The 23,593-nt window shown below is 39.0% G+C and overlaps 1 protein-coding gene across 3 annotated transcripts in view; it reads left to right on the forward strand.

Annotated features, from left to right (window-relative positions):
• Positions 1–23,593, forward strand: part of SAMD12 (sterile alpha motif domain containing 12) — a 176,596-nt gene that overhangs the window by 26,970 nt on the left and 126,033 nt on the right. For 2 of the 3 annotated variants that reach the window (XM_074898505.1, XM_074898507.1), the window contains exon 3: positions 20,073–20,202. In XM_074898505.1, the coding sequence (XP_074754606.1) occupies positions 20,073–20,202 (130 nt within the window). The remainder of the gene's footprint in view (positions 1–20,072; positions 20,203–23,593) is intronic. The other variant, XM_074898506.1, reaches the window with a different exon arrangement.

Below are 23,593 nucleotides of genomic sequence, written 5' to 3' on the forward strand. Positions count from 1 at the left end.
ATCAACCTCTCAATCTTTCCCTCGGTGCAGAGGTGCGCTAGGGAAAGAAGGGATTTCATTACAGAGTCTGGAAAAGGGTGGCCTTGGGGCCGAGTGGAGTCTGTCTTCTCCTAGTTACCATGGGTGGAATTGAGCTTGCCGATGAGGGCAATTTAAGTGTCTATATGTAAGCTAGTGTCTAAACTCCTATTAGATTTGTTGGAGTTTTAGTCGGTATGCTCGGAGGAGTACAGAGAGGGATCAGACTGCATCTGAAGTGAGCACTGCTCAGCTGAATCTGGTGACTCTTTGGGGACTGCATTGACACTTGAGTTTAGGTATTTGGATTTCAAACTCAGTTCTGTCCTCTGCTATACTGGCTAACCATCCTCTGCATGTGATGCTGAAATGTCTGATGGAGGTGATACCTTGTGTTGGGAAACTATTTCAGAAGCTGCGTTTACCTCAAAAATTATATTTTGAACATTTAGAATAGACTAGTCCCATGCCTATGGCTATAATCAAGATGATCTTCTGGCAAGCAAATAGTGCTCAATCTGAAAAAATGTCTGGTTTATGGATTAAAAGGAAGTGATTGGAGTGGATGTGTCGTTCTTTCCCTTTCTTTTAATTGGTCTTGGACTTCAGAAGCCTGTTGCTGTGGAAGTGAAGTTCTTGCTCTTTGGCTCAGTTTTTCTAACCATAGAATGATGATAATTAGGACCCGTTAAAACTGTTGTTTCAATAGAAAACTGAGCTTTAGAATAAATTTTCTACTAAACTTTTGTCTTTTGCATGTGTATGTATGTAAAATTGATTGACCAAAAGCACTACAGCATGTACCTGGAAACATGAAGACATTGGCTTCGTCAGGCTGCTCAAAGATAATAAATGCAGCACCACGTTTGCTGCCTGTTCCCATTCCCCTCTGTGGGACAGATTCTCCAGCTGTTTTCTATGGTAGGTAGTGGCAAAGGCCACTTTGTCTGTATCATGCCTCTGATTTTGATTGAAGTATGCTGTGGATGGGGACTAGAGTGTGCATGGTGTTTGGCTCTGAGGGGTATCTTGTCTCATCTGGGGCCTCTAGGCGCTGCAGAAATGCTGACAATAATGACCTCTGAAACCAAGGAGGCTTCTCAGTATGCTTTGCAAATACTGGTTCTTTTTAGCTATTTCTGAATGTGGACTTCAGTCAGAAGTGTTTCTGTTTTATCTCTATTCCACAGTCAGCTGCACATTACTGTGTAGCTGATGTGCCACTGCAGGGATCAGGGAAACAACTCCCAGATGTTAAAGCAGACATTTTCTACAGTGCTGTGTATTATTAGTGGCGCAAGTGGAAGGTAAGGAGAATGTGTTTAATGAGAGAAATTTTTCCCTTTCCCTCTTTAATTTTTTGACTAACTGATTTGTAAGTGGCGTGGGGTTTCCTTGGCTGTGATCCCATTAAGTGAAACTTTGATATAGTGATTCAGCCTGGGGATGGCTTGAAGTTGCCACTTTAAAAGAAGTGTTGTGAGTTTGCAGTGGGAGAGTGGAGGGTGGGAAGAAGCAGTACAACAGTATGTTTCTTTGAATTTGGAAAGTGTCAATGTTAATCTGCAGCTGAGACCATCAGTACTTGGAAAAGACGAATGTTGGTGATAGGGGCATCAAACATCACAAGTAATTTCCTTTTAAGAGATTAGGGAATGTGAATCCAATTTCTTCAACAAATCCACAGTTTAAGAAGAGAAAAGAGATTACCTTCTGGTTTTAGCCTATTTACTTATTGTAGCTTTTGAACTGTCTCTTGTTCTGTTCATGCAAACTTGTGATGTTTTCCTATTCTCGAAGTATATCAGCTGTCATCTTTGGTCTGCCAGCCCTTGAGCCCTTACAGACCGGCACATAGCTATCACATACAGACTGGCACATAGCCCACTGGTTCAGTCTTTATTTCACCCGCCAAACTGATCTTGTTACCCCTAGAGCCTGTATCTTTTCATCTGCCCCCCTATGGAGAGCAAAGAGTTCACTGAAAGCAAAGAGTTAGCTACGACCAGTTAAGACTGATGTAGTATTTAATCTTGCTTCACAAACTGTTGCCTGAAATGGGAAATGCTGATTCTGGTCACTGTGGTACAGTGCTACTAAAGCCCACCTATGCCTGATTCCAGTTGAGCAAGCAGAATCTGCTTAGGGCTTCTCATAGTCTGACTGAGTGTGCAGTGGGAGAAGATTAACATGGGTTTCAGGAGGAAGCAATGCCCCTCTTATGTCCCACAGTAGCTCGCAGATGCGACCCGTCTCCTTGCAGTCTCAAGAGCTGCAACAGTAGAAGCAGCTAGAGTGTGCAGCCAGGGCTGTAGGGGAGAGGGAGCAAGGCCACTGTTTTGGGTAATAGGAAGCTGTTAAATTGGCTATTTCTTACAACATAAACATTGCATTTCCTGCCTCCCTGGAGGTCGCCACACAACTGCTAGTAGTGATTAACATGATTTGGAACATCAGTTCTTCTATCTCCCTTACCTCCTAATTCTCACCCAGAGGTTGTAGTTATTACCAGTAGGGGCTGTTCTCAGAAGATGTACTTGGCAGAACATTTCCAATTTTACCAATGTCTAGGTTAAAGGTGTCCTTGACATGCATACATAAAAGTAGAAAACCTTCAGCTCTGAACAAGATAGCGTTGCTGCACATCTTGAGGCCTTTTTTCTATCCTCAACATAGAGAATCTCGTAAGTGGGTATTATGTTCTGCCTGTTTTCCTTTATTCTCTTTAATATCTCTAAGTGCATCCATCAACCACTGATGACTTTGCTGACCTATACACCCTCTACTTTTTTGCCTTTTTTTCCTTGCTTTAAACAAAACCATGACAATAGTCTATATCTAACGGTTTTAGAACTGTTATTAATTCATCTTTCATTCAAGGCTGATTGCTTTCAATCTTAGTAGTACACTTTAGATTGCGAAGGATTTTGTGAGTGTTCATTATGAAAAGGTAGATGTAACTGAACTTCAGCATACCTGTGCTGATAATACAGTCTTTTATCTAAATAAAGCTTGTGTACAGATGAAGATGTATTTTTAAATAATCAGTATCCTTGATGATTAAATGGTCTTTATCTCCAGGAAAAGGTTTTCTATCACAATCATATGTTCTTCAAATACAAGACTGTCTCAAACTTAATTCTCTTCTGGTGACTCAGAAGTTTTTCTTTTTTCAGGTCTGTCCTAAAAAACAAATAGATTAATTGTCAACATTTCAACATTAGATGATATGTGAAGTTGATGAGGAAAACTGAAAGTGCTATTCCATGTACTAAGCTCTCCTGAAACCTTTATTGTTGAGTGTAGAAGAAGAGTCTGAAGTGTTTGTGAAGGTTCATGCTTATTAAACTGTCACTACTGTTTTCTTTTTCTGTAGGGAGGGCTATTTTATGGCTTGCAAACTAGTTAATTGTCCATAGTAACTGGTAGCAAATTATTTCGAAAGAGTTTTTTTGTCTGGATAATTATCAGCTTTGTTTTCCATAGCTGTTGTTTCATGTTCCCTTACTCTGTTGCAATAATTTAGTATTGGGAAGGGATTCATTTTAAACAGTATTTTTGAAGGGGGGAAAAAAAACCAGTGCCAAATGAAATGCTCAGATCAGGTAAGTGTTCAGCATGTTGATTAAACTCTCAAATTCTGATGAAATTCAGTTATTTGTATGTGTACATTACTACATATTGCCCCTTCTGCCTTTTGCTGGGAGGAAAACAGTATAAGATATTACCTTTGTTTTTCCCTGTTGACTTTTTCTCTTCCACCCTGGTTTCCAGGTTCCAAAGGACACAAAAATGCTGATAAAAGCCAAAGAGAAGAATAACTGGAAAGGCAGTTGGTTTAGCTTTTGATTCCAAAAAGAATATTGTAGAATGTAGTCAGGTTGTGTGAACAGGCTTGACATTTGGTGGGAAAAAACCCTCACCAGAGTGCATCCTATTGTTGTGCTCTAAAATATCTTGTGCAATTGATTCTGAAAACACTAGATAAACTGAACAGATGAAAATGAACTTGAAAATTAAATTAGATCCTCTATACATGGCACAATGATAGCAAAAAAAAAAATTTTGATTAAATTCTTGTTTAACTTTTCTGCATGTTCATCATCATCTTCCTCTGATACCCCTCTTCCATGGTTAGGTTTCTGTTCTGGGTTTGTAGATTGTTGTGTGTTCTATCACAGCTCCCCCTTTGTTGTCTGTTTGTTTGGGTTGGGTTTGGTTTTTTTGTTTTTTTTTTTTGACAAACCTGGTTCCCTTCAGGATCTTACAAAGACTTCTACTGGTTTGGAGAGGGAACATGATGGAGTGAAAGTGCAAGTGTGTCCTAGCTGAACTGAGCTGATGATGGAGCACCCCATTTAGTGATGTATTTCCTGCAGGACATTTCAGTCCTCAGCCCCTACTTTCTCTCATTTTATTGAGTTAACTGCTCAGTTCTTTGACTTCAGTGAGTTGATCACTTTATCATCCACTTGGATTATCTCACTCTGGCTCTTATTAGTGATAGAGTACTATGTACTTGTTGGTCAAGAGCAACCAATGAGAACTGTCCCCTTTGGCAGTGTTTCCTTGTTAATTTGGCTTGTTTTAATCACTTTGCCATGCTGGCAATAGTTAGGGAGAATATTGCTTTTCTGTTTTTGCTGCTGAGAGAAAAGTCTGTGAAGGTGCAGTCTAAATAGAACTAGGGGGAGACTGAATCAGATTAGGAGGAGGAACAAGAGATATCAATATAAAAGAGTAGCAACCTTAATAACCAAATGTGTTTTGATTTTACACAACTTCACCAGCTTTACCACATGCTTCAGTTTGTCCTAATGTGTAAGAGATGAGAACTGGGTGATCTTACAGTGAAACAGGAAATTGCAAGCATTTCTTGTTCAGAGAAAAGTATCAGCCCTCTATGGTCAGTGCTATAATTTCATGAACAGTGGAGTGGGGAGCAGTGAAATTATCCATCTTGTAGACTGGGATGTATCACTGAGCTCAAAGGATCAAAAGAAAAAGCTGAGGAAGGCATAGGCTGCAGGGATAGTAGGTGGATGATGGAGATTGGGCAAAGTAGTAGAATATGTGCAGTAAAAGGGAATTTGACTGCAGATGATAAAATATAGTGTAATGGAAAACTAATTTCTAGGATGGGTTTGAATATCACACTGTATTTATAAATCTTAGAATTGAGAAGGAGGTAAACCCAGAAAATTGTGGCTGCTGCATGCAAATAGACTGGAAGAATAAAACTTGTGTGCTGACACAAGCAAGTAGGGTTGTAAAACAAGGTAGAACTTGAAACTTTCCTACCTATTAGAAGGGCCCTCTCTTTATTAGTGGGTATTAATATGCCACATGTATAAACAGATTGACTATAACCTCTCCCTGAGCAAAGCTCATATTGGTTGTTTCACTTTTGATCCTGTTCTAAATAGATTGACAAGGATTATTTTATAAAAACAGTAAATTGAGTTTCAGTGACCTTTGGAATCTGTGTGAAATATAAAAATATAAGAGATGAGCTTCAGATGTGTTATTGCTCTTTTAATCAGTGAAGCAACACAAAGTAAAAACCATATGTAAGAATTTCTTTTCTACTTTCACTTTCTAAATTAGTTATCATTAGTGGTTCTTTTGTTAGTGAAGGCCTTTAGGACTATTGAATTTCAACCAATTTGTTAGAAAAAATATTCTAATTCACTATTTTTATTCTCTCCAAACATATATAGCTCTTACTGTGTTGCAACACAAATTTTACACAATAAGTAATTGTGATAGTGCTAGCAAGTATGTATCAGAGTGGTTTAGGTTGGAAGGGACCTTAAAGATCATCTAGTTCCAACCCCCCTGCTATGGGCAAGGACACCTTCAAATACAATATGTACTTTTAAACAATGTGCTGTAATAGTTTAGTGTATTTCTACTGTGTATTATGCCTGGGTTTAGAAGAGGTGTTAAATAGCATTCCTAAAGATTATCTCTGATTATACTAACCAAGAGAGTAGCATCAGAACCATTTGTGAATATTGATAATATTTTATTGTCTGTCAGAAAACAGCCTTTTCTTATGTGCATATGCTAATAATTTTGTGTTGTAAAATAATAAAAGGCTATAGTACTGTGTTCAAAGAAATAGCAGTAGAATAAAAGCGAGGAAGAAACCTCCACCTCCATGTAATCTTTTCCATGAGAACACAGATGTTTCATCTCATGAAATAAACCTTGAAGCTTTCAGTAATCATGAGGTGATTGCATCTCCTCTAGGGACAGTGTGAAAGTGACTTCAGTAGAAAATCCTTGTTGACTACCGAGGTTTTGGAAACATGTCTTTATAAACAGCTGGTAATAAAATGTTAATTTGTAATTGTAAAATGGTGGTGTGGCAGCTATATACAAGGGGGGAGCAGCTCCATGTGGGAAGCATCAATGACAAATGGGAAGATGGGTGTGCCTGGCTCCTAGAGCTGTGCTGTTGCATCTTGGAGTGAGGGGGCTGTCTCATGAGCCGTGAGCAGAACAGCTTAAATAGCATAGAAGAGACAGGGCAGGTGAGAAAAGAAAATGTGAAAAGTACTGCACAGCTCCAAAGGAAAGCTGAATCCCTTAAAAGCTTGATTATCTGGAAACCTCATGCAGTGCCTTGCAAAACTGTCTGGGTCTGTCAAAACGCTGCCTGTCAGTAGATGGTGCTCTTTATATCAGCTATTTACTCATGCTGCCTGTGTTTGACTGTGTTTTCACGTAAAAACATTCTTTAACAGTTAATTTCTCTGAATTCTGATGTCTGGGAGATTAGGAAACAGAGGCATCTGAGCGACTGCCAAAAAAAATTAAATAGTATTGACTAAGTTCCTTTGAAACATCCTCCATCCTTGAATTTTTCAACAACTTTTGCTTGTGAACATGTATTGTTTTGAACTTGGACAAATTCAGAAGCTTCAAGCATAAAAAAACCTTGAACAAAAATTGTGGATTGAGGATATGTAGCAGGCTAATTCAGTTTGGCAACAGACATGTAAGAAACTGCAATGATGTGATCTAAAATAAAACTGTGAAGCAGTCCTAAACATATCAACTGCATATCAACTTTGCAGTTTTACCTGATGTTTCTGGACAGATAGGAATTAGTTTATTTTTAAATGTAATACTTCTTAGAAAGGACTTAAATTAATCAGTGAAATTGTAAGTTTTACCTGGAGTCATTTGTTCATTGGTAATTGGATGGATATAAAATGCTGCATAAAAATGAAGATTTCCTTATTAATGTGATTGAAGTATTATTGGACCCTGCTTGCATTTTTTATTTTTTGGAAAATATGCCAGCTCTGGAGGAAAAAAGTTAAATGTGTTAATTGTGTAAAAACATCACTTGCCAAAGGCTGCTGTTGAGACGAAAGCCTTGATCTGGGCAGCAGACCAGAATGGCAGCCCTGATGTGGAATTTGAGATGCTTTAAAGTTATGCATGTCTTTATGCAGTGGTCTGTGTATAGAACATCAGCTACTTAACCAAGAGTTAAATTTTGGCTTGTGAAATGAATTTGCCCCTGGAGTGAATCTTGAGAACTGCCTGCTGTTCCCTGCCTGACACTACTGCTCTTTCTGCAAACAGAAACTGAAGGATTAGTGTGAATTTTTCATGTAATGCAAGCAAATGATCCAAGAAAGAGACCCGAGTTCCTTCCAGAAATGTAATGAAAATATTTCTAGTTCTTATTCAGGGCCAGTTTGTCTTCCCAGCACATCAATTTAGATATCCCTTCACAGATTTTTCTCCAGAAAGGATGTGTAGTGTATGTACTCAAGACATTACAGCGGATTAACCTCGTTCCTCAGAAAGGCTAATTTACCTTCTCTCAGCCCTTCCTTCACACTCATCTCCTTACCACCCAAGTTCCTTATATTGAGGTCAGGTGGGCATAATATTTTTGTTGAAAATCTCAACATTTCTAGGGGCATCTCACAGCTGCCATCCCCAGGAAGATGTGGCTGGGGTGTTTGGGGCTGGATTTACAAATGGTACCTAGAACCAAAGATGCAAAGCTTCACTTGACTGGCATTCCTCCCCTGCTTAGCCTCCTCATGCTGCCTGCCAGGATGTTCTTGGGGAATCCCCATTTTCCTAGGAGTGATGTGATCTAGGAGATATGTTCAGAGCATGGCAACAATATTAACCTCTGCCTTCCTCCCCCCCCCCCCCCCCCCCCCCCGCCGAATCTGGTCTGCTGAGTCCCATCCACGTGGGCTTTATAGCTCCAAATCTTCAGGGTTTTGAGAAGAGACGGTGCTGCTGCCACATCCTTGTTTCCTTTTAAAATAAGGACGAGCTTCTGACCTTTCAAATTTATTTGCCGCACTACAAGAAGAGGTACTTACTGTGAGTAAGAAGAGATGTCTCCCTTTGTCCTGGGCTGGCCTTGATGTGAATATGGGACTTGTGCTCTGTGGCTTTTTCTGTATCTTCTTGTTGGCTAACTTAGGCTGTTTCCTAGCCAGGAGGGTCTGCCCTTCATGAATCTGTTTGAGTTTTTTTGCTTTCTCTAATAAAGGGGATAAAAGGGCATTGTAGTGCTTAAGCTCTTTTTATGAATGTAGGACTTCATAGGGATGATAAGAGAATACAGGAATTCCCTTATTAGGAGAGAAGACTAGTTTCTCAAAAGTAATTAGCAAGAAATTACACTGACATCAGAAGTGCCCTGCTTGTTTTGAAAAATAAGTAGTGTATCTGCCTTCCAGATATTTGAGAAATCCTTTATGACCTTCTACACAGGCATTGCAGTGCTGCTGCATGAATCAGATGGCTGGGCTCATCTGCCTCTTATATCAACATTTGCCTGACTTTCCTAGAAGTGGAAGTAATGTCTTACTGGGAAGCAAGAGGTTGACCTGTCAGTGGAGGCTCAGAGACCTTTTCTTACTCTTACTCATGTGCACATCTGGCCTGTAACGTTGTTCTCAAAATGTGTTTGGCTCAGGAGAACATAGTTAGGAGTCAACTGGCAAAGATACCTAGAAAACTTTGATTGCTGTTGGGGTATAAAATGCCTTGGCTGCTGCACTTGCCTTCTGCATATGAATGAGCCTATCCATAAAGACTGAAAGTTGGCATAGAAAGGTTACATTACTTCTTACAGTACAAGCCTCTTAATTGGCACATCTGCTGGAAACAAAGGTGCCAAAAAAATGTGATTCACTCAGAAGGAGTAAACCTTGTAAGGAAGCAACCTGTCATTATTTAGTAGGGATTAAAATCCTCTCAGGATGTTAGATGTTCTCCTTGTACAAATGTACTGTTGTCGAGCTAATGGCAGAATTAACCTCACTACATCCGAATGCTGAAGAAACAGTTTTATAGCTTTTCTCATATAGAAATTCTTCACTTTCTGTGTCTTTGAGATCAAAAAATGACTTTACCCTTCACCTTAGACATATGGCAGCTATTAAAAAAAAAAGCTGCTACTTAAACCCTGTGTTTTGACATGTCAAGTATCTTCTCAACACAATACTGTAATTAGAAATAGGAGGACTGAGGTGTGGTCTGTGCTGTACAGACTTATTATGTCAGGGTAACTCCACCAGTAAATCCCAAGAATAAAAAAATTCTGCTAGTATCTTAAAGACAACTTCCCCAGAGACAGGTCTGCTGCCTTGGCAAAAGCAATATTATGTCATAGATATGTGTTTCTTTAAAAAAGCGTGTCACCAAAAAGCACCTAACTCCCACTGACACTGTTAGGTATGTGTTTCTGAGATTAAGCTTCACCTGTATTTGAACAACCTTTTTATTAGAATATCCTGAACATTTAGAAACATAGGGAATATTATTTTTAGAATGTAATTTGTAAGGAGGATTTTGAATTTTAGATACACACTTATGTTTTCTTGCTGGCGTTACTTGAAATCTCTGGAAAGACCAGAGTCCTGCTCTGTACAACTACTTCCCCCCCCCCCCCCCCCCGTTAAATGAAGATCTATCTGTATTATAGTAGTATTCTTCTTAGTAAAGAAAACTAATTTTTATAAGCCTTAAGTTCTACCATTAAGCTACACATCATGATTTTTAATTGACACATTCAGTTCATACCCATGTTAGTATGCATAATGTGAATGTGAAACAGTTACATTTAAAACAGTCATGGTCCTGTCTAGTTCATATTTCAAGGCAGCATGTTTACGATTCTTATTGCTAACTATTGATAATTGAGCTGTTTTTGAAAGAATCCAGTTAAGTGACTGAAGAATTGCAGATAAAGCATCACTAAATATATGTGCTTATGAGTCAGAAACATTCTTGTGATCCCCAAAACAAATACAGGCTGACCAACTTCCTTTTAATTCTTAGTGTTGAATTCACAATTATAAAATTAAAACTTTGTGCTATCCTTCAGATGTCTGCTTTTTTAGCTCTCATCTTTTGCCGTTTACTGTTCTGTAGTTAGAGCAACAATATTTCAGTGTAGTATTGACATTTTTGTGCAAATTAGACATTTTTCCAGCCAATTCTGGCCTGTAGATTTTGTTGCTGCTACAGACTGTATTTTAGCAGAATTCTTCTATATGGCCATCTTTAAGTATGTGAGAAAATCAATGGACCTACTTATACTCCTGATATGTATTTATTTTAATGGAATTCCTGATAAGCAGTCTCTGTTTAGTTCAGCTCTAGATGTAACTACCTAAGATGCAACTTGAAAAGGTGTCAGGATTGATTGGAAAAAAAAAAAATGGAAATGGAGACTCCTTTGTAATTGTCAGTTTTGTAGTATAGGTAGGTTTTGAGTGGTGTTATTTTTTAATTTTAATCTAGATCTGGAGAAAATATTTTTTCATATTCTCAGTTCAAATACTGAGTTTCCTCAAAAGTTGGAATTTCAGTTGCTCTGACGGTACTTCTGAGTTCAGGACCAACTGTTGGAAAAGGGGGAGCTACATTTCAGCACTGTCTTTCCTATGTGCACCTGAATGGATTTGAATTTACGGCTTTCACCAGGGTGGAGCACTCTCCTATGCCTACCACTAGTCTGAATAGAGTATTCTGTGATGAAGACTAATGCCATAAATCATCTTTGCAGTAGGTATAGTACTTAGTCCTTAAGACAGGATAAAAGATGGGCTAACCTGCAAGTTATGTGTGCCATGTCGGGGGTGAATGTCTCAATTTTTAAATTTTTGCTGTAGTGGATGTGAAATAAAGAACATGAGCTTGTAATAAAGTTTAGTAATAGGTTAACTACTTGTTGTAACTTGCTGTTAATACACAGGGCTGTTAACTGAAATTATTTGTTTCTTCTTTGACTCAATATGAGTAAAAAGCAGACTGGAGAAGTTCAAGGAGGAACCTTTTTTATCTTCATAGCTGCACAAGGCATGCTAGTAGGGCATCTGCTGTGTGAACAGAAATTGTCCATTCTCCAGAGCTATGCAGTATACAGAGTAGGTTTCTGTTTGTAAAAGCAGGAGGATTTGTATTTACTTGTGAAGACTGTAATCTGTGATATAAGATAGTGATAGTTGGAGTCCAGACTTGGACAGCTTTGAATTGTCTCAGGTAGAGAAGAGAAATCAAAGCCACATCAATGAAGAAGTATCAAACAATTGATGTATCTTGTGAAGTAAGAACCCTCACCCTGGCAGAAGAAGTCTCCCTCTCTGCATTTTCTCTGCAAATATTTAATTTTTGGACTGAAAGGAATCTTTTGCACTGAGTGAAATGGATCTTTAGTTTGGCAAGATTAAAAATGCAGTGGTTTTAGATGAAGTGAATTTTAAAACATTACACTCTTTGATTTCAATTTGGCTGTGCTCCTTTTTCTTTTTTCTTTTTCTTTTTCTTTTTTTTTTTTTTGATTGTGCTCCTGGTCCTACATGTGATTTTATTTTAAGCATTGTTGGCTTGTCTGCCCTGGTTGTGGCTTTCAGGATTTTTGATAGCAGGATTTTGATGTCAGGCAAGCTTCCTGACAATGCTGAGGAGTGTTCTGTCTTCTCCTTCTCGTCTTGACACTTCAGTTCTTCACAGTTTGCTGATAGTGCCGCTGCCATTTATATCAACACCAGCATCTGCCAGTCATGATTCTTGCTTTCAGAGTGCAATACCTCATTGAAAGAGAGTACTCTCATAGGAAATGTGTCACCTTATTTATCCTTGCTTGTTGTTTCGATACTGTCTTTATCCCAATCAGGATAATGCTTAGTGATTTTTTTTTTTTTGACAACTTTATCTTTTCCTGTCGATGGTTATACTTGTGACAGCCTTAAGAGGGAGTTAACTCCCTCTAACAACTTCTTACTTTCCAGATTGATCTCATTACTTTTCATAATTTGTTTCCTTTCCTTCCCTTTGCAGTCTGTAGTATACCTAAGCTTGTGGCATCAGTATAGAGGTACTGGATTGGGTCTATCCCGGTGTTGCTTGAAAGCGAGGTAAAACCTCCCCCTTTTTTCATTGGTCTTTGAACAAGTGGTGGTGCTACACAGATTTGGGATCCTGGGGTAGAATTTTCTGCTTGTGTAGAACTGGCCTTAGGCATTGCCAGAGCAGTTTCTTGGTAAACAAGAAGAAGCCAGTGGCTTACTTGGCCCTTGAAGTTGTGAAAAGGTGAAGAGACTCCGTAAGTGAGAGAGATGGGAGGCTGTGAACCACTGCTGCTAATATAGGCAGGGCCTTGTAGAAGTGGCATTTATGACACCCCTTTTCCAGAAAGTGAGAGGGTAGGAATAGCAAATCTATTCTACAGAACTGTTTCCACTCCTCCTGTACCTTCCATGGCTTCCCTGCCAGTCTCCAGTCCTTGCCCTACCTGGTCCTTCTTGGAGAGGGCTGACCTGGCCCTGTGCACCCTGTGCTCAGAGTCCTGAGCTGGTGCTTCTCAGGTGTCCTTACTTCCCCCTTCAGCCCTGTTCTCTCCTCTCTCCCCCATGATGTCAAGGTGTGGCAGGTGAATCCGCCCAATGAGAGCAGAGCTTCTTGGCTGCTGAAGTGTAGCAGCTTTGGGCTGCCTTTGTACTCAGGGCCTTGTGGCAGTTGGGGCTTTTGGCCAATGAGAGCTGCTATTGACTACAGGTCAGATTCGTCCTGGGTATAAATGGAGTCCCCTGGGGGGGCTACTTGGAGCTCATCCCCTGGAGCAGCAGCTGCGGTCGAGGACTCTCCCCTTGGGTCAGGACGCTGCCCAGGGAAACTCCTTGAGGTGCCTTGGGTCGGGACACTGCCCTGAGCAGGTCCTCGAGGTTGAGAGCCCTCACTTGTCAGGTGAGTGATAAAGCGTTTTGGGTTGTCATTAAACCCTAGGTAGCAGGGCTTTGTAAAGCGTTTGGGGTTGTCGTTAAACTCCAGGGAGCGGGGCTTTGTCTGTGTTTTGGGTTGCCGTTAAACCCTATAGAGTTCTTTATGTGTTCTGGGTTGCCGTTAAACCCTAGAAAGCTGTTCTGTTCTCCTCTCACAGACATTTGAACCTGTAATTTACGGAGAGCTAGTTACCTGTGTTAATAATAATTTTTTATTCTTTTTGGTGGTCGGTTGTTTATTTGAGAGCATCTGTAACACAAGGGATGGTCCCCATCTGTCAGTGACTGGATTGAGGGGGCAATGATCTCTCTGCGAGTCTGGTTTGTGTCTCACCTTAGACTTCAGGTGTGTTTGAACTAGCTTGGAGTCAGTGAGGATGTGGTTCTCCTGTGGCCTCAGGTACTTTGTCCTGGACTTCATTTGTGCTCCGGTGAGACAATGAACTGGCTGCACTGAGTTACTTCTCTAAAACAACCAATATATTCTGAGAATATGAATTTAGGTGAACCAGAAGGTATTATAGCCCTACTCTGATCCTTCTGCTGACTAGTGATGGGAAATAACTCCCTCTTCCGTGTACCTGTAACTGATCTTGTCTTTTGTGGGATCCCGTATGTGGAGCCCGAGTTGGGCAACATGGTGTGGCCATGTGCCAGCGGACCGGACCAGGGAAGGAGGGGCAACGTGTAGGACAACATGCATGGGAGTGATGGGAGAAGGACTCAGACGTGGGCTGTGTACTGCTTCTGGCAGCATGCTTTGAGCATCAGGCTGTGTTAACAGATGTGAGCACCCTGGGAGCTGCACAGCCTCCAAGTCTTGCTCACGGCGTCATTATATGACACTGTGCCATGCTCAGGGGGTTATAGATTAGGCCAACCAGTTGCATTTTTCATCTTGCCGTGAGGAGCAAGTAAGTTTGGGGCTGCAAATGTGAGACACAAGCTTGCAATTTAGGGGATGCAATGCACTAGCTGACCACGATTCCAGCACAGTTTGGGAGTCTTGGTAAGTCTCCCATGTCTCAATAGTTTTCATTCGAAGTGGACATTGTGTGTTGATGAGTCCTAAGTATATGACTTGCATGATAGCTGTTGTTGTGTCTCTGTTTTAATCCTTCCTGGGTGGTATTAGAGTTTAAGTCTTGGCTAAACTGAAGTTGGTGCAGACTTGGCCTTTAAAGTGTGCTTTAAACTAAATTGCAATGATTTTTCTTTAAAATATTTTATTTACCATACTGGTTTTTTGTTTTTCACAGTGACTTATGTAATAAACTAGAATATGGCTGTCGGGATTGCTGATCCAATTAAAGTTTTAAACATTCAATCTTTTATCAGCATAAGAAGGAAGGTATCATAAAGTATTTTCCTGTTGTTTTTCTTTTTTAAATAAATACATTTCATCTAGTTTGTAATTTTTGTCTTTCCTTAGTATTAAAATTATTAGTAACACAGATGGGAACACAATGGAAGTTTCAGTGGTTTTATGGGGTATCTGCTTCTTACTGTAATTTTCTTTAGTCTTTGCTGGAAAAATTTCTAAGTATGACTATCTGACTGAGAAAGTGAATTTCTAAAACAAAATGTGTCCTTTCCAGATTCTTCAATATTTTAAGATATCCTATAAAAAATATTCACTAGCCTGGCTCATTTCTTCTGTTCTTTCCAGAACTGAGACCAGCTTTTATGTTAGGCATTGATTCTGAATTCTGTATAGGCAGTTTAATGTTGGAGAAGTAATTTGGAATATATGAAAAAGATTCCTATTTTTTCAGTTTTAGAAATATAACCCAAGCATGTTTAAAAAAAACCCAAAACATGCTTTTGAAATTCTTAATGGGCACTGCTGCTTCTTGTCATGAGCAATGAAGATGATTCTGTTAGTGTTGCTTCTGGAGCAGACTGAAAGATTTGACATCAACTTAGGTTTTTCTGAGTTGTGTCGTTTAAGTTCTCTGCTATGTGTATCTATATCAGAAACACATAAAACTTGATTTTTCTAATTTTTAAATATATTATTGGCCCTCTACAGTTTGCTTGCAGAAGATACTATGTTTTGATTTTACAAATACTTCCTTCTCAACTTCATGCATGAAGTGATCCTGTTTCTTTCCTCCCAGTCTCTGATCACAGACACGTCAATGGTTTTCTGACACATTTTTTTTCCTACCCCAGCTGCCTCTGCATTATTCTAGGGGTGATAGCCACCCGTCTCGCTCCCTCTGTCCTTACTAGGTAGCAGTGACCTTATTACTACTTTCTTTTGCTCTTCCCATACCTCCTCTCACAGCTGTCGGCCTACTTTTCTCTTGAACTGCCTAACTGGGTTAACATAATGGTTCACCATTGAGAAGTTGTACTCCACATCTACTCTGTATGAAGATTTCTTCGTGTCTGAAACACAGCTGGCAGAGCTCTGCGCTGCTGGTCTAATAAATGATGGTGCTTCTCCTTGCAGCCTTGCCTTGTTTATGCCCTTTGACCAGCACAGCTATAACAAAATTGGTCCTGCTTTTTTTCTTTTTCTGGTTAAACTGTGAAGTCCAGAGAGTCTCTCATATGTGTTGGAGCAGAATCTGCCTTAATGCTTTAGGCAGTACCTTTTTTTATCCATCTCTGTTTCATACAAGCATTTTTTTTTTAGGCAGAAACTGTAGAGTCTGACTTTGGATAAATTTGAATGTAAATATGCACTGACTTTGCTTACATGTCAGTATCAGTATGTTGGCAAATTGGGTGTTACAAATGGTACCAGGCAACCTTCTTCCAGCAGACCTGGAGCCCTGTTTGGCTGAAGACCCTGATCTCCACAATCGCTGATTTTCTAATCTGAGAAGATTCATAAACACACAAAATGTTTGGGTTGGAGAAGCTCTTTTAAATAACCTGGCTCATAATATGTTACATAGTTTTAATAATGAGACTGAATCCTGTGTCACTCAAAAATATAGAAACCTTTATTTTCTAGAGTAAAATACAATAAAGACAAAGAAATTCTGGTAAATAATTTAACCTTCAAAACTGGCAGGCTTGGTAAACTGCACCTGAAAAGCCAAAGAGATAAGTTGTATGTCATTGCTTAGGAAGAGCAGGGCTTGGTTGCTAATGCTATTCTGAACACTGAAATACAGTCTCTAGTAGTGTGCAGGCTGTGATTTTGATTCGTTTGTTTATTTTTGAGTGGTAATGTTAAGTACTGTCTTCTCTACACTATAGAACAAAGAAATTGTCATGTATTAAATGTGCTTTTTGTTTTCTTTTTCCTTGGGAGTAATTTTTATAAATTGAGATACACCTAGCAAAAACTGGGGTTAGCCAATTTAGAAGAGTTTGATACAAAATCCTGAAGAAACTGGTTTTCCTTCAAATATACAGGAAAAGATCATAATACTGAAGACTTGTATTCTCATCAGATCTGCATCTGGCACATGAGTTGGAATAGTGTTTGGCAGGATTAAACTATTTAAGTGTTACCAGCAAAGGGTGATCTTAGGATGAGTTTATGTCAGGAAAATGAAAGGCAAGCTGGACCAAAGATATTTTTTAAATATTTTATTTTAATCAGTTTAGGCCTATTGTTTGAGTGAGCTGATAAACAGAAATGAAGTAAAACATAATATGTTTTCCACCTTTCAAGGTAGCTTATATGTATAGTTAGTGGCACGGAACTCATTTGGTAGATATGTTTATGGTAGGGGTAATTTTTCTTGGTTTACTGGGAATTTTTTTTAGTATAAGATCTAGCTTGAGAGCAGGGAAGAAACTAACGAATTTTGTGGGAGGGAAGCATATTTTTTCATAGCCTTTCACTTGGAGCATCTGGCTGGAAAATATTTTGGGTATGATGTTCCAAAAATGAAAGCAACAACAATATACTTTTTATAACCATTGCTTTGAAAACCCTGTATTCCTTTAACTCAAGTAATTATGAATTAGAAAATTAAGCATAATGCTTGATGGTGTCAGTGTAAAAATGTCCTCTTTGGACTGCAGTTGTAAGTTTAAGTCAAACATGTTGCAATCATAATTCTGAACACTGGACAGTGAAAAAATCAGGATGTATGTCTGCTGTGTGGTGATCTGCATATTACATGGCATAATAGCTACATTTGAAACTGTTTCAGTTCTATAGGCACAGAGGGAAATGTTAAATTTGTACTGTAATTGCTGATAAACTTGCTTCAGATGTTTAGCATGATGATACTTAAACCTTTGAAGAGGAGAATAGTTGCTGTACTGAAAAAAGCAACCTCTTAGTTAAAACAGATAAAACAGATGTTGGCACTACTTGTATATTTTCAGCTAGGAATAAATAGCTTGTAAACCTATAGCTAGCTATATATATTTGTAGACAAATATTTGTGATTTAAGTATTTTTATGATGTACAAAGACAGGCAGTAACAATTTATTTTTCAAAGACTGGCAGACTTTTCTCTAGTCTTCAGAAATTCCAGTGCTCAAGAAATATCTTTAAATTTAAGCAGTAACATGTAAAGATAGATGCTGAAGTCTTGACCCGGTTGTTCGAAGATTTTTACGGAATCAAAGGGACTGCTTGTGTTATGGCTATGTTTACTTGTTTTTTTTTCTTTGATGTATTTGTGAAGGACACGCATTTATATATGTGTGCAATAAAAATCAGCAAACTGATACCATAATATTGGGCTCTTCACTGAAATTCTGTTTCTTCTTTGACTCAAATAGCAGTAGCAAGTAGGCTAAAGAAGTTCAAAGAGGAGCCTTTGATCTTCCTAGTTGCATGAGGAGCTGTTACGGGGCACTTGCTTTCCCTACAGAGGCTGCCCCTTCTCCGGATGGATGCAGTGTCCAGAGCAGGTTTCTCTGTGTGTGGAAGACTGACATGGTTCTCAGAAAGGATAGTGGTAGAGCAAGTGCTGTCCTGGTTATAGTGCACCATCAACACCTCTGGAAGTTTCTTTTTTTGTGGATACCAAGTCTGTCAGTCAAGCTTCTGCCTGCTGCATGTTGGTAGGTGGCAGCAAAGAATGAGAATCAATTATTTGGGGTGGTTTTATGTATTATTGTGATACCTCTACAATTGGATGGTGCCTCTTGGTGTGTTTGAAAAAATGTTTGTTTCTGGTGAATGTGGTTTTGTTCAAAACAAAAAAGGCTGAGCTAAGGGATGTGCATTATATTATATATTTAACAATATTTTTCCTGCTATTTAAATAAACTTCTACCCAAGCAGTGAAAAAGTGGGAAAATTGAACGTGGGAAATACAAGACATGTTTGCCTCTTGGAATTTTAGCTCTGCCATATTCCCTGTCCTTATCTTAGTATCTTTGCGTGATGTACTTTCTGGACTTAATAGGACATGCAGTGCACTAGTTTAGAACTGCTTTGGTCCTTTGGGCTTCTAGTAATGAAAAGTTTCAGAGCAACTTTGGAAAGGTCTGTCTGACAAAGTACATCTGCGTAAATGCTGGGATAAGCCCTGGCTGGCAGTATCAAGGGAATCCACTGCGAGTCCTAATGGAGTAGAATGATCGAGATGACATTTCCCTTCACCTCAAATTTGTACAGAAAAACTTCTCTTGAACCTTCTGCACCACAAGGAGCTGAGGACAGGTATTCTGCATGCACAGCATGGGAACAAAGATACTTCGATTTTATTCTGTAGACTCAGTTCTTTGACAAAATCGTGAAGTAAATGGATACATTGGTGTTCACACCCACTTATATCAGCAGTGTCCAATGTTAAATATTTATTGTTGGTAATAACGGCCCATCTGTTTAAGATTTTTCTTAGTCTCCTGGGCAGACTGTGTTGCAAAAAAAAGATGGAATCACTTTGAATATATTTTCTCTTTTTTTGTTATTTTGCCTACTTAGATGAAAGGCTTTAAATCCCTGCAGTTCGGGTTGTCTAGAACTCAGCATTCTCATATGGTTAAAAAAAGTATATGCAAAGGTGAATTGTTTGATTAAATGAGATGTGACTTTGTACTTATGATAATGCAATTGAGTTAACTTATGCATGTTTTATGTATAAACAATCTATTTGTTCAGATTATTATTATAAAACTGATTTTTCAGGAAAGTATTGAACACTGATCTTCATAAAGAAGTGACTGTTTTAAGCAGGAGTCCTACTTCACATAATGGTGATTATAGGTGGGTTAAAAGTAAAAAGGAAGCAGAAAAACTAAACCTGCTTGTAAACCCTGGGAATGATGTCAGCTGAAATGTTCAGTATGAACTGATATCACCAGCTCTACCTCCATTGGTGTGTAGTCTCCTTTTCCCAGGCAGAACCTGTCTTTAAACTTGTTTGCACTAAAGAGCTTTGTTGAAAGATCTTTTAATTGTAGTTGAGGAACGTGCCTGGCCTAAAGATACTCCTGGTCTTTTATGGTTATATCTAAACTAGGACACAAATATACATCCCTCTTGTGAATCCAAAGGCTTCAAAGGCTCCAACTATTGCCCTTTGGGTCCAGTCAGAGTTGGTCACTCTTTAAACTGTTATTCAAGTAAGACAGGGTGCAGTATGTTTCTGTGATGCAAGGAACATGTACGCGATGCAAAACAATGTTAAAGAACCTTTCACTGTGGGTGATTCCTGCGCCATGTATTTGAATAGCTGGGTCTTGTGTAACGTGCTGGTGATTATTGGATATCTGCTAGTCAGAGCAGCTCCTATCTTAAATTTATTATTTTAATATCATATATGGATGTCACAGACTAATATTTCTGAAACTTGTATGTGGACTAAACATAATTTCTGTTATTTATTCTGTGTTTCTAGTCCGGGACTGTGAAGCTGACCAAGCCTGTGGCGTTATGGACCCAGCAGGATGTCTGCAAATGGCTGAAGAAACATTGCCCTAATCAGTATCAAATCTACAGTGAGTCATTCAAACAGCATGACATAACTGGTAAAGTATGCACTATCAGAAATATTTTACTTAAAATGTGGCAAATTGTTTTACTTCATTGTTAATAGATTGTGACTGTGCACTGAGGGCTTTTTGTTGATTGTATGTCTAGAGAGTAGCAAGGTTTAGAGCAGGGCAAATATACCAGCTTTAATAGGATATGGTAAGTGATTTCTCCATCTCCCTAAAAGATAAATTTCAGATTATTCAGGGTTAATATAATGAAGAAAGAAGTCAGTCAGTATGTGGGTAAGGGCTACACCCTGTTCATTCCACACAAATTAAAAAAAAAACAAACTAAACATTAGGAAATATCCTATGAAGAAATATGTAAATGGGTTTTTTTCACTGAGTTGTTTCACCTTGAGTTAATATTCTTTTTTGCCTTTTTAAAATTTTATTTATTTATTTAAAATTAGAGTCCTTAAACATGTAGGATGGGAAGCAAGCCCAACTGACCCCCTCTCTAGAGCTGAAGCAGGATCAATACAGCAAATTAATTTCTGACAGATGTTTGTCTAACTTTGTTCTGGAAAATTTCCAATGGAGGAGATTTTTACATCTCTTTATTCCAGTATTTTATGGTCCTTAAAGTTGTTATTTTCTGAGTATCAGTCTAAACTATTATTTCATAGAATCACAGAATCAATTAGGTTGGAAAGGACCTTGAAGATCATCCAGTCCAACCATTAACCTAACATTGACAGTTCCCAACTACACCATGTCCTTAAGCGCTAAGTTGACCCTGCTCTTAAACCCCTCCAGGGATGGGGACTCCACCACCTCCCTGAGCAGCCCATTCCAAGGCCTAACAACCCATTCTGGAAAGAAATACTTCCTGACATCTAGTCTAAACCTTCCCTGTTACAACTTGAGGCCATTCCCTCTTGTCCTATCGCTTATTACTTGTTTAAAGAGACTCATCCCCAGCTCTCTGCACCCTCCTTTCAGGGAGCTGTAGAGGGCGATGAGGTCTCTCCTCAGCCTCCTCTTCTCCAGACTAAACACCCCCAGTTCCCTCAGCTGTTCCCTGTACGACCTGTGCTCCAGAGCCTGCACCAGCTCCGTTGCCCTTCTCTGGACACGCTCGAGTCATTCAATGTCCTTTTTGTAGTGAGGGGCCCAAAACTGAGCACAGGAATCGAGGTGCGGCCTCACCAGTGCCGAGTACAGGGGTCAGATCCCTTCCCTGTCCCTGCTGGCCACGCTATTGCTGACACAAGCCAGGATGCCATTGGCCTTCTTGGCCCCCTGGGCACACTGCTGGCTTCTGTTCAGCCGGCTGTCAGTCAACCCCCCCAAGTCCCTCTCTGACTGGCAGCTCTCCAGCCACTCCTCCCCAAGCCTGTAGCGCTGCTGGGGGTTGTTGTGGCCCAAAGGCAGCCCCCGGCATTTGCCCTTAGTGAAACTCCTCCAGTTGGCTTCAGCCCATTGCCCATTTCCAGCTAGTGAAACTAATTTCTGTCCCAAGCGTGGCTCAAGCACAATAGGTCTTTCTTGCAGTCTTTCCTTTATTGGATAGGGGGCTTCCCACTTACATGTACTTTCCTTGTCTAGCCTAAAAAATACTTGTTTGTTCTATCCTGGTTTGTCCCCCAAACACCTGCAGGACCTCCTCAGCACTTCTTGTCTTGTCTTAGAAGAATATATTAAAAAGCATAATTGTATTTTATTTTCCTATTTACTTTAGAAGTTGATATTGATTTTGTTGATCTGCTTGACTTGTTAACTCCTACTGAGTTTGCTGTAGTGGTATTTTAGCTGAATACTTTGAACTAACATCAGTTAAGCAGAGTAACTGGGTTAATGTAACTACAGATGTAACTTGGGACTTAAATAGCATTTTTACTCATATCACAGGCAGGAATTAATCTGTAAAAAGTTTTATGTGGAACACTAATTTGTTCTCTGAAGTGGTGGTATACAAAACTGATAACTGGCATTCAAACTTTTAATATAAGTGGAGATTTGAATTTCACATACAAATCTCAGTCATAGCAATCAGGTATTGTTAACTAATGTATGTTTGAAACGGTGTCTGTATACATATACTTGTGGTGTTTCAAATTTCACATTGATTTATGTTGTTATTCTTTCCTATAATATATGAATGATTGCAAACATGACAAATTAAACTACTGATATTTGTTTACTATGTAGTCATGAATATGCATACACACTTATATGTAAGACATGGGTTGTATTTGTCTGGTAAATGTTGAGTTTTAGTACATTACCATTGTGCCTATTTTCTCTAAGTCATCATCTGTTGAATACAGTCCATAGGAATGTAGTCTGTGTCTCCACCCATGTGTACAGAGCTGACTGCATCCAAAGAACTACCAGGAAAAATTGAAGCTATTTTCAATTTTTTTTCTATCATATTGTCTCTTTTTAGAATTAAGGCACTGAGATGAAAAGAGTAAAAATTTGCTTTAATTTCAATGTAAACAGAGATGGAAACCTTATAGTTTCATTGCAGATGTGCAAAACTTCAAACTTCATAGACCTCTATGAAAAAGAAGAATCAAGATCAATCTTTCTTACTTTGCACAAAAGAGGTATAAGGAAAATATTAGTACGAGTGTTAGAAAGTAAGTCTGCAGGAAAGAAAATAACTGCAATTCAGTAACTACCAAAGAAAAGAATAAATGCGATCAATGTTTGTATGGATTTAATAAAAGTATATTGTGATAATATTATGAGTGAAATCAATAACTCAGGAGGATATTTCCAGTGCTGTTGGTCCCTGTGACTCTGATTATTTGAAATCTAATAAGGGGATAGAACAGTGGATTTGTGGCTCAAAAAAAGTGGAGCATGAAAGGAGCATAGAAACTAATGTGAAGATTAAGCCAAGGTAGTGTTAACTGTTTCCAGATATGGCTATGGAAAAGTAATGTGATTGTTGAAAATTTCTCAAGAATTAAAGTGGCTTTACAGGCTGCTTTGATATGGAAAAATATGATGGAAAAGAACTTGAAGAAAGTGACATGAAAAGGATATTTAAACTTTATTTGAAGATAAAATCTAAGGCATGGTCATAAGCCAGGAAAATAGTCTCCGGCAAACATATCTAGCAGTTGTTAACCATAGATATTGAAAAGTGTGGCATTTTACTTGAGACTGTCAGTTGCTGACTACAGTTTATTGAGTTGGGGGCAAAAACATAACTCAAAATGTCCTCTCTTTTGTGAAGATTTTATACCTTTTTACTACTCCTAACAAAAAGCAGCTGCAGGTGTATAAGAAAAAAAAAAGCTTCATCTAGTCATTTACCTAGTAAGAAAAAAGATCTTCATATTGACAGTGATCTTGAGGATGCCATGGGGCAGAGTGTACTCTCATCAGATCTGCAGATGACACGAAATTGAGGGTAATGGTCAATAGA

This window comes from Athene noctua, chromosome 2 (genome assembly GCF_965140245.1).
Source record: "Athene noctua chromosome 2, bAthNoc1.hap1.1, whole genome shotgun sequence".
Taxonomy (NCBI): Eukaryota; Metazoa; Chordata; class Aves; order Strigiformes; family Strigidae; genus Athene; species Athene noctua.